The 11,488-nt window shown below is 40.1% G+C and overlaps 2 protein-coding genes across 2 annotated transcripts; one reads left to right on the top strand and one right to left on the bottom strand.

Annotated features, from left to right (window-relative positions):
• Window positions 1–194: 194 nt before the first annotated feature.
• Window positions 195–7,106, top strand: SLC7A13 (solute carrier family 7 member 13). Its single transcript, XM_002198331.7, has 4 exons — window positions 195–1,054; window positions 3,521–3,652; window positions 5,293–5,657; window positions 5,995–7,106. Exons 1-4 carry the CDS (start codon window positions 331–333, stop codon window positions 6,238–6,240), a joined length of 1,467 nt encoding a protein of 488 aa, XP_002198367.6. The 5' UTR covers window positions 195–330; the 3' UTR covers window positions 6,241–7,106.
• Window positions 7,107–7,242: 136 nt separating this feature from the next.
• On the bottom strand, window positions 7,243–8,899 carry LOC140682361 (uncharacterized). Its single transcript, XM_072924302.1, has 2 exons — window positions 7,661–8,899; window positions 7,243–7,498 (listed from the first exon to the last, which is right to left on the bottom strand). The coding sequence occupies exon 1, from the start codon at window positions 8,897–8,899 to the stop codon at window positions 8,000–8,002; it is 900 nt and encodes a 299-aa protein (XP_072780403.1). The 3' UTR covers window positions 7,243–7,498; window positions 7,661–7,999.
• Between the last annotated feature and the right edge of the window lie 2,589 nt (window positions 8,900–11,488).

Here is an 11,488-nt window from a genome sequence, read left to right as displayed (position 1 = left end):
TGTGCATGAAATAAATTGAAATCTGTTGATGAAGATTGTCTGAGAAATGAGCATTTACTGTGCATTAATTTTAATGTTGTTTTCTTTAGAAATACTTTCAGACCTTAATAATTTCTGAAGTACATATTAAACCAACATGTACATGATTTGCCGGAATTTCTTGAAGTATTTGGTTAATTATTTTCACACAGGAGACATCAAAGCCCAAAGTATGCTCTCTTTTGCTGAATGATTAAGCCAAGCTTCCCATAACATTTCACCAGCAAGAAGGACTATGACAGACTGCTAACAACAAAGTAAAATCTGCTGTGGAAAAGAAAACACGAAAAAATGGGAAAAGAAGAAAACAATGACCCCAAAGATGTACAAAGAAAAGGAAAAGCCAAGATGCAACTCAAAAGAAATATAGGTTATTTTGATGGGGTAAGTTTTATTATAGGATCAATCGTTGGAGCAGGGATCTTTGTGTCTCCCACAGGGGTGTTAAAACATTCCTTACTCAATGTAGGCATTGCTCTAACGATCTGGACTGCATCTGGGCTGGTTTCTCTGATGGGTGCCCTCTGCTATGCAGAGCTGGGAACCGCTCTGCCCTTCTCCGGAGGAGAATACAGCCATATTAAAAGAGGCCTTGGATCCCTACCAGCCTTTGTGTTTATCTGGACATCAACATTCAACAAGCCAGCATCAAATGCTGCTCGAGCCTTGCTATTTGCTGAATATGCCACACAGCCTTTCTATGGCATTTGTCCTGCACCAGATGTGCTGAAGAAGTGCTTGGCCTTGGCCGTTCTCTGGTCCCTGGGGATTTTGAATGGCCTCAGCGTCAAAATGTCTGTGTGGCTGCAAGCAGTTTTCACTCTGCTGAAGATGATGGCTTTGTCTGTGATTGCTGTCGGTGGCATAGTTCTCCTCGTTACCAGGCAAAAGGAGAGTCTGGCCAGGTTTGAGGACATGTTTGCCTCAGAGATCCCCAGCGCCTCACAGGTTGCCGAAGCCTTCTTCCAGGGGCTGTATGCGTACGGCGGCTGGTGGTCCCTCAACTACATGGCAGGTATTCTGCTCCTCTCCTTTAGATTTAGTTCTGCAGTTCTCATTCTTGTGTTCCTCAGCTTGTTTTTGGAGAACTTGACTCTGCTTCAAGACTACTGGGTCCTTCTCATTTAACATGAGTGTTTGTTGGAGCTGATGTTTGGTGGAAGAGGTGTTTTTCCTCTCTAGGGAAAATTCCTGTGTTTTGTGCAGAAACAAGCTCACACTTTCAGGGAAGTACAAGAGAAATCATAATAGTTAATTTTAAATCTCATGCATAAACAGAATGTTTCATACCTTAAAAATTTGCATTTTGTCTTTCTCAGTGTCCATGTAAGTGTATTTTTTGGAAAGTTATCCATGCCAAACTATGGGTGCATAGATAATTTTGGTTTAAATATCTGTGCCTTAGCTGAGGTTATGCAGCTGGTTTGAACATGGACAAATTAATTTTGACTTCGGTTAGAATGTAGTAATTTTATGGGACATATTTTCTGGGAAAATAGACTTTTGAAGTCTAATAGAAGGTAAAGAGAGGTCTATGGAAGATAATTTTTTTCATAGAATTTGTACTCAATTTTAACATTCAAAAGGTTTTTGAATATCTATTTACTTCCCTAATCTGTATCTGTTGACATGTGGCAGTAATAAATGAGTATTTTTTCATGAAAGCTACAGAGAAGAAGTTCATAATGTTAGGTAATCACATCACAAGTTAAATCAATAAAGTTTTATAATATCATAAGATTCATGGAATTACATTGTAAGCAAGTGAATATTGCTGTTATATCTTTAACCATTTGTATCTATTGACCTCTATCATGTAAAATATTAAATAAATGGAATGTGTTAAATGCATACCACAAAGTTCAATGGTGAGGATAGTGTGAAAATTTGGTTAATTATAGTCAGGTTTAAAAACCTGACTATTGTCTTTATAATCCAGGTACTCCAGCTTTAAAAATAGGCTGCAATTTAAAAAAATATAAATCAGGGAAGTATGGTTTTGAAAACTTAGAGATTCTTTAAAGACAAGCACTTGGCTTTGTAAGCCGGAGAAATACAAGACTTCTGGTAAAATACTTATTTATTCTGATCAGTTAGCAGTACTAATAAGTGCCATACACCAGGCAGCACAGCTGTTTAGACAGATGTAACCTATGACATAGTTCTGAACTGAGCTCAGTTTCCTATGCTTCAACAATAACTTCATTTCTGTGAGCTTCAGCTGATGGATCAGGTGCCAGCTGGCTGGCAAGACTGCAGGCAGCAACAAAACAAATCGAAAGATAAATTTAAATTGGAAATTTTGGTGATTATCCTCTTCTGAGCTCAAAATTACTAAGTGTATTTTTTATATCTGAAATAAATCCCAAATTTTCTGATAGTATCTGAATTCCACTATCGTGGTCCTATTTTTTTGTCTCTATGCACTACAGCCAGCACAGGGTTCATGGCTCAAGGCTGATGTCCTGAGCAGAAGATAGAAATCACATGTGAAGGAGGAAGCAGATTTCTGTCTCCTAAAAAAGAGTTCAAATAAGCTGCACATTTCACTTTTCACTTCTTGCCTCTTATCAGTTATTCGCTTGTAATACTCAGGAAATTGTCTGTAAATGCTGAGAGAAGTGGGAAATGGTAAGGGAGCAAGAGAAAGGAGTGAAAGAAATTAAAAATAACCTTTCTGATTGAGATGAGGGTGATTGAGATTAAGCTTCTGGAAACCAGCTCTATCTTTTGGTGGGACTATGACATGCCCAGGAATGTGTGACAGTGCCTGATTTATTCACCTGCAAAATTTGGGGTTTTTTCTTATTTGATAATAGTAGTTCTAGGCTATCAGGCTTTGCACTAAACAGTTTTTCTCTACCATCTTTGCCCTGGAAAAGATGATAATCATTAAAAAGTGGGGGCCATCTGGGAATGGCCCCCTTTTAAAGCCACTGCATTATTGCTCTTGTGTCTATACCTTCGGTTCTGTTACTTCTGATATAAGAGCAAAGAGAAAGGTTTTGAGTAGAAATAGGCAAATCTGCTCAGTAAGTTTCAGATCAGGATTCATGAGGCGACATAAGAATAAACAATGTGACTTAAGAGTTTCATGTTTAAGCTAGTAATTTTCAAGTACAGCTACTTGAAAATTTTCTACCAAGTCACTTTTCTAATGTAAGTCAAATACGTTAATAATCAAATCAAAGAGAAATTATCACTCATTTTCTCATTTTGAGAATCAATCAGCTCTTCATCTGGCCCTTCTTCCAAAATAGTTAAAAACAGCTAAGTAAAAAAATATTGTTTAAGAATCTTTGATATTAGCCTATTTGAGAACTGTAGGACTTCACAAGCAGAGAATTTAGCAGCCATGATTAGGGATTGGGGCAGGACTTTGGTATCAGGCTTGTCAAACTCTGCACAGCTTCACTACTGAAAACCACTTGCAGAAGCTACATTGCTTGCTTCATTTGTTGTTTTAAATTGTATTTTTCAGAGGAGATGAAACACCCCAGCAGAAATATCCCCTTAACTGTGATGACTGCTGTTCCTGCAGTAATTGTTTTTTATTTGCTAGTGAACATATCATATCTGACTGTCCTCACACCTAAGGAAATTGTCTCCTCAGGTATGTTTTTAATATTTTTTAAATTAAAAAGGACTGGCCCATTGACATATCCATTTGATGTCAATACCCTGGGTTACTTCTGCTAACCTAACTTCACAGTCCAGAAATTTGTATTAATTTTCTTTTAACAGAAAAGTCTTTAATTTTACTGTATGACATGTATTGGATGAATGCAGGCAGATTGTTGAAATTGTTGGCTTTTCCCTGCACTGTCTAAAAAGAAATCAGATGTGTATTAAATCCTGGAAAATAAGGTGAAAGTCAGGTCCCAAATATAGAGATGATATTTGTTTTTCTGTAGTTTTAATCCTATCTCCTCCTCCTCCTTTCTCTATCTTATTGAGTCTCAGACTAAAGCCATTACTCTTTAGGAGGTGGACAAGTCAAACATGTTCAGGAGTATAGAAAAGGCTATGGACACAAAAATGTATTGATTTTTGGTGTGTATTATTCATGATAAATACTGTGACCTCTCATAAGAGCCTAGACAAAATTCCAGTGTGTATAAACCCTGTCTCAGATCCTGTACCAGTAAACTGGCCATGTAAAGCTCCAAAGAGAACTGTATTTCTCCTTGATTGTCCAAGCAGCACATTTTAAATCCCACTGTAATGACACTGAGCTGTCAGACCTTGCCTACAGATCTGACAAAAACCATACCTCATTTGGATGGATCAATATTTTTTTTTTCCTATGAAAAAAGCTCACTAATATAAATGAGAACAGTGTACCTGTCACTCAGTAACCTCATATTATTGCTCAGCCAGTGTCAGACTGTCTGCTGGGAGAGATGATCATTTGTATACTACAATGAGGAGGGAGCAAATACCAGACTATCCATGAATAGCAGCTGCCAGCTGGCATGACCAGCTTCATGCATACCAGGGGAACTTTTATCTATTTCAGCTGAGAAGATAACCTTAAAATTATAGCACTTTTTCAAACATTTCTTATTCCTCCACTACTTTTTTTTGTTTGTTTTTGAGGGTAGAGGCACTATTTTCCCCATCTCTAATAACTTCATGTGCTGCACAGGACACTGCAAGACCTATGTTCCTTATGACATTTGGTTATAGACCCGCTGAATATTGTCCTCATTACAATATCAGCTATAGCTAATTTCCTAGCAATATGGAGTATCTCTTGTTTAGAAACAATCTTTCACATTTCCCAGTTCCACCCAAAGCAAAATCTCACTAATAGCACATTTTTTGGCTCATCTCTGAACGTAGATGTGCTCGTGTTGGCAAGTTTCCTGTAACAGCAGATTGCGCCACCACTGTGGTCATGCCAGGGACCAAGGAGTTAATTTTCTTTCCTTGCCCAGCTGTGTATGTTTGTGATGCAGGACATGAGCTGTGGCATGCTGGGCAGTCCATGACTTTGGTATTGGCCCCAGCAGGTTTCCCTGGCTTGCTCTGGCAGGCAGCACTCCTTCTTGCTGTCATCGTCCCAGGAAATGTTTAGCTTCTGAATGAAATACCCTTAGGATTGGATTAGTGTTTGACTACTGCAACGAAAAAGCAGGCATTGTTGATAAATAATAGGTGCTTCTTGCATTTTAAGTTTTGTTCCTGTTGAGTCTGTCAGTTATTCAGAACATGGTGCTTGTACTACACTAATTCTTTGCTTTCTTGCAGTTGCTGTGGCAGTCACTTGGGCTGATCGAGTGATCCCCTCTGTTGCCTGGATCATTCCTCTCTCTGTTGCTGTCTCAATATTTGGTGCCCTCAACTGCAGCATGTTCACACTCGGTCGATTAAGCTATGCTGGAAGTCAGTCAGGACATTTACCTCTTTTAATATCCATGCTTAATGTCCACTCCTATACGCCAGCACCAGCCATGATTTTTTCAACCATCATTGCATCCATTTTTATCATTCCCTCTGACCTTATTATGTTAACAAATTACTTTGGATTTTCTGCCTGGCTTATGATTGGATTGACTTGTGCAAGCCTGATTGTACTTCGATACCGGGAACCTCATCTACACCGACCATACAAAGTAAATGGATCTAAGTTAAAAATATTTTTATAGATTTTTTTGAGTCCTGAGTAGCATGCAAAAGTCATAGAAGTGCAAATCCAAAGTGGATAGTCACAAAAATACATATCTCAATGCTTAGAGCCCTATTTGAAAAATTTGCTTCACTACAAAAAGAGAAAGATTCCTCTCTTATAGGCAATGTGAGTCAGATAACCCTTGTCCTGGGTGAATTTATAGCAGCATGAGAAATAGTACCCTCCTGTGGCAACAAACACAATTTACTCTAATGAACGAGGCAAAAAAATCACAGTTGGTTAATTTATTTCTTAAACCACTTTTTTTCTTTCTCTTACAGGTGTTTTTACCAGTTCCATTTATGATGGTGGCGATGTCTTTCTTCCTAGTTCTAGCTCCCATAGTCTGGTCTCCAAACATGCAATATGCTTACGCTTTCCTGTTTATGCTTGGAAGTCTTCTTATTTATCTGCCTTTTATACATTTTAAATTGCATTTTCCATTTCTTGATAAATTTACTTGCCACTTACAGCTCCTGTTAGAAGTCTGTCCTGCTGATGGACCTGCTGAAGGCAAATGTGAATAATGGCAGATATTTAATCTCAGTACAACTAAGAGACAACAAAGGATTTTGTTTCACTGAGACTGTAAACAGTACAATTTATTTGTTGATGTGATATATAGGTGTGTATGCATGCATACACATATGTAGATGTATACACATATATTGCAAACATGCACATATATGTATGTATAGGCACAGAATCACAGAATCAACTAGGTTGGAAAAGGTCTTTAAGACCATTAAAGTCCAGCCTATGACCAAACACCTCCTCATCAACTAAACCATGGCATTAGTATAATAAGTTGATAGATATATATTGTCGGAACTCAAAATGTCCCTCAGACATTTTTAGAGGTTCCAGGCCTTGGTCAGAAGCATTTTAGACCCTGGCAAGCAGCTGAAAACAGCTGTGATCTTGAGTTTGAACCATGGAATGAATTACCAACTTTAAAGGTGGAACAAGCAGTCACAGAGGGTTAGATGGTATAGTAAAAGTAGTCACAAATTAGAGGGTAAAATTTTTTAGTATTGTACAGGGGGGTTTTAACACCTGTACAGGGGGGGTTTTACTTTGTACAGGGGGGTCAGGAGTTCTAAGATGGAGGAAAGTGGGCCTGATCCTGTTCTTCCTCCTTCTTCTTCCTTACCTCCATGTTCTTGGTGATGTTGGCATTTTTCTATTGGTTTAGGCTAGGGACACACTATTCAACGTAGATGATAGATATTGGCACATTATTGTAAATATAGTACACGTAATTTCTTGTATATAATGTTTGTACCATCCCACTGAGGGGCAGAGCCCCACACACTGCCCTGCAGGACAGACCTGCGGCAGGGCAGCAGAACTTGTTATAGATAAGCAAAAATAAACAACCTTGAAACCAGCACGGACAAACTATGGCTTCTTCTTTGGCAACGGGGCAGAAAGGCAGAGACTTTCTACAATCTCGGAATCACCAACACCCACAGATTCCGACAATTGGCGTCCCTTGGCGGGCATCAGCAAGAACAAGAAGAAACAGCAAACAACCTCCAACCTTCATCAGCAGAGAAAAACAAAAAAATAAAGAAAGGAAGAGGAACAGAGCACAAATGCTCTCGGCAGATTCCGGGAGGAGAGGGAGAGGAAAGCTCAAGATAAGAACCTGACCTTCACCAAGACAGCTCGTCTGGAGGACAGCCAGGAGGAGGAAAACCAGAAGCGCGCCTGGGATTTCTCGCCTGTGACCTGCTGGACGATGAACAGTGCCATCTCCGGACTGACCTCGTGGTGACTCAGCTTTTGGTGAGAATGGTTGAAATTAAGAACATGGGGAAGGAATGCTCCCAAGGACAGACAAAAAAAATTTTTTCAGCCCTACAGGGCAAGACTTTTACCCATCTGATAGAGATAGCCTCAAATGAGATGAAAGCTTTGTTATTGTGGGTGCAGTATACTCACCCGCACACAGATGTACATCTTTTGTTTGAGTTAAATTTTCGTAAGGGATCAATAAGCAACTGTATTACTGAGCCACAGGAAAAAGAAAAAAAAAGAGAGATAAGACTGCCGCAAAAACTTTTGCCTTCAGCAAGGACAATAAGAGTCATTTTCACAACGCGGCATTTTAGACTGAACAGCTAAGGCTCCTATGGGAGCACAAGGAGGAAGATGGCCCAGCCAGCAACTTCGGGCAATTTTCCTCACCAGGGGAAGCAAATTGCCTCCCGAAGAGGATCAGGGGGGGTGGTGTTTCATCATGTCCTGTGTCCCCGGGTTCACACTGTTCCTCAAGACTCCTCAAATCTCAATTTCTAAGCTCCTCAGCTGCAGAAAATCCCCAGACAGTGAGACAAGCCAGGCACAGACGCAGCCCTCGGTGGGGGAAAGGACTGGCCATTGCCCGAGTCCGAACCCACAGTGGGGGGGCAGCGGCGCCGGCGGCTCCTGGGGGGAGGGGCAGACATGAGTGCAGAGCGGAGGGAAAAGTGAGAGAGAGGAGAGAACTCTCGCAGCTGCGCGGGTGGGGAGTTCAAAACAGCCCGCGGTGCAGGCGAGAGGGGGGGGGCAGTGGGAACCAGCGGACGCAGGAGGCGGCGGGAGCGCGGATGGGGCGGTCAGACGCCTGGAGCGCCCAGTGATGCGTTCCATGACGGGAATCCGTGAGAGTGCGAAAGCACCGTCCGGCAGGTGCCGGGGAATAGCTCCCAATTCGCAGCGGCGGCGCTGGCCAGGCCGGCGGCTGGACGGAGAGCTGGACTCTCCTGTCGCTGCGGCGATGGCAGCGCGCATGCGCGAGACGGTAGAGCAAAACCCGGAAGTCGGAGCGGAGATCTCTTGCATTTCGAACGCACGGGCGCGGGCACAGACGGCGTCGGGGGCGGCGGTGGCCGCCAGCCAGCCGTCCGCAGACTGCGCGGTGACCGCGGGGGGAGACCCGAGCGGCGCGGGGCCGGGCGGGACGCGGCGCGGGGCTGCACAGCGCGGAACGCGGCGGCGCGTGCCGATGACGTCAGCAGAGCGCCGAATCGCACTAGGCTCCAGCAGCGGCTCGGGGACGGCGCGGGCCGACCCAGAGCGAAAACCGAGGCAGCGCCAGGCCTGACAGAGAGAATGGGGGGGGACATTCCCGAGGGACGGCCGCGCAGAGCCGGTGTGGGCGGGCGCGGTCGGTGCGGGAGTTCCTTCCCTTGTTCCCATGGCGACACAAACAGAGGGTGAATCAAGGCTGCGCATGCGTTTGCGAGAGTTAAAGCGAACGCGGAAGTGGCTGAGAATGGGGTGAGCAAGAGAGAGGGGCGCAGCCATCCTAACGCAGGCAGAAGCGGGGTTTGACTGCACCAGGAATGCTCCCAGTGCTCTCATGCCGCGGCAAACAAAAAATCACAACAGCCACAGCAAATAATTTTTTACAAGCAGCAAATATCCTGCAGCAATGCTGAGAGATGAGATTCCCAATTTTCACCCTGAAATAAAATTCCATCAGTCGCTTTTTGAAAACCAGCCAACACAAGGCCTTTTTCAAATCTCCCCAATGTTTCTAAACACCAACCCCAGATTTTTTCAGTTAGGTCACAGAATTGATCGAGCAGACACGCCCAGCCGGTGTGATGATAAGTAATAATTGTGGAACACATTGTGAAAAAGAGATATCATAATGAAAATTGAAATAGAGAATTAAATAGCATGAAATGTTAGTAATTTATTATATTAAGGTTTAAGTTAGGTTGTATTTTAACGTTTTATTAATGATAGAATTGATTTTTATATAGTTGGTTTGCGTTTAAGTTAAGTATTATTTAATTAGAGTATATCACTTTAAGTTTATTTTAGGTTTGGGCCCTGAAGAAGTTAAGTTTATAAAGGTTTAATTGATAATGGATTTATATATTGTTAATTTGATACATATGGATTTCGTAAAGTTAATATAATTTAGGGATTCTTTACTAAGATTGTTATATATTGAGTTTAAGTACTATTTAATTCAAAAATTATTTTAAGTTTTTCAAAGGTCAAGTTTATTTAGCAGCAAGGTTTAGTTGTTTTTCTTTGAGAATGAGAAGGTTTTGTCTGAAACAGTTCACAAAGTAATAATGAACATTGATTTAAGGAGAAGTTATTGGATTTATTGGATTCTTGGTTTTGTTTTAGTATTTTTTGTTTTATTATAAGTTTATCAGTATATAAGAGTTGTAAAAGAATTTATTTTGAGTTTTCTGAGATTGATTTCATTGTTTAAAAATCAATTTTATAGTCTGTTATTTCTTTGTATAGTGATACAAAGGCATTTGTTTTCAAATCCTTTATTTTTAACTATTTAAGTGTTCTATAAACGTTATTGTTAAGAAATTTTATCATGTTATCAGGTGAAGATTTGTGCTTCGTTTTTTCATAGTGAATCCTCGTATGTTTTATTATTGTTTATGTAATCTTATCCAGGTTACATGCCAGTTCTGAAGTTTCATTTTGGATTTTAACTGTATTGTGCATTTTTCTAGGTGAACTTCCTGATTCGTTTTTATATCTCTCGTGAGTGGAATCATTACATTTCTATTTTTCATCATTCTCAAATGTTTTTCAGAAAATCTCAGAGAGAGGTGCCTGAAACATTCTGACAACCTCTTGCCATTGTTAATCTTACGATTTCTCCAATTGGCATCTTTTTCCTTCAAAAGAGTTTCAAGAAAAATGAATCTTTGTGTCATTTGAACAGTTTATCGGTTTGAACTTCAAGTGTTTATTTTATAAGAAAATGTTATAATAGGTTGTTATGTTTTAAGTATTATATATGTATTGTTAGTGTAAGTTTTGTTTTATATAATATGTTAAGGGACATCTCTCCAGTTTAAAGTTTGGGTCCTGGCCAGACCCTGATTTTAACTTAGACAGATGAGTTTGCCAGCAAAATTCAGAGGTTTCTGCACAAAAATGAATGATATGCAGGTCATTTTTGACCCATCAATTCGATCCTACAAATGTTACAGCTGACACAGTTTTGAGGTGAAACTTGCCAGCCCTGCCCGGGAAGGGATGCCAAGGGTTTTCACTGGAAACAAATGTTTCAGCTGTTTGCAGACTCTGAAATGCTGTCACAATGTTTCTAATGATCATGCTTTGTTCATTTTTATATATGCTATTTAGAATATCTTTCTTTTGAATTTTCTTGAATTGTTATCGATTTTGATAAGTTTTATACATTTTATTATTGAGATATTTTGTCTTGTTCTATATTATGATTTATATATCAACTTTCTTGTTTCAAAAGAGAAGAAGAGAAAGAGAGAAAAAAGGAAAAAGAAAAAAGAAAAGGAGTGAAGAAGTGCCTGAAATAAGGCTGAAATGAGGTTGAAGATTTTGTATGTTTTAATTTCTTGATATAATTATTTTGTAGACTTGATTTTGCTTATCATTGAGAAAAATATGAGGAGAGTGCTAGACACTGGACAGATAAAATTGAAAGAGGGAAAAAAAAAAAAATCGTTCAAATAAGTAGCTTTGAGCAAGGATTTTGTTAATGTTTTCACAGAAGTTGAAAGTGAGGTTTTTTAGTTTGCAGACCCTCAAAAACAATTCTTACAGATTTAGAGATGGGAGCTCAGATCATTATTGTGGCAGAGACCAGATTGCTGACAATGTCAGGGAAAGATTTCTTAATCATTCATTTACATTTAAAGAAGAAATATTTTGAGTGGACAATCCAAAGTCGCAGGATTTTTCAATCACGTTGTTAGGGCATTCAGAAGTTTGCACAGTTTGTTTTCCAACACACAAAATGTTAAATGTAAAAGT

This window comes from Taeniopygia guttata, chromosome 2, assembly GCF_048771995.1.
Source record: "Taeniopygia guttata chromosome 2, bTaeGut7.mat, whole genome shotgun sequence".
Classification (NCBI taxonomy): Eukaryota; Metazoa; Chordata; class Aves; order Passeriformes; family Estrildidae; genus Taeniopygia; species Taeniopygia guttata.
This window is presented reverse-complemented; position numbering and strand designations above follow the sequence as displayed.

Bases quoted from the DNA above. Each gene is read 5' to 3' on its own strand.
- SLC7A13 (XM_002198331.7), top strand. From the start codon at position 331: ATGGGAAAAGAAGAAAACAATGACCCCAAAGATGTACAAAGAAAAGGA. The intron at 1,055-3,520 runs GTATTCTGCTCC...TGTATTTTTCAG, and splicing joins GTCCCTCAACTACATGGCAG to AGGAGATGAAACACCCCAGC. The intron at 3,653-5,292 runs GTATGTTTTTAA...GCTTTCTTGCAG, and splicing joins TAAGGAAATTGTCTCCTCAG to TTGCTGTGGCAGTCACTTGG.
- LOC140682361 (XM_072924302.1), bottom strand. From the start codon at position 8,899: ATGGGAACAAGGGAAGGAACTCCCGCACCGACCGCGCCCGCCCACACC.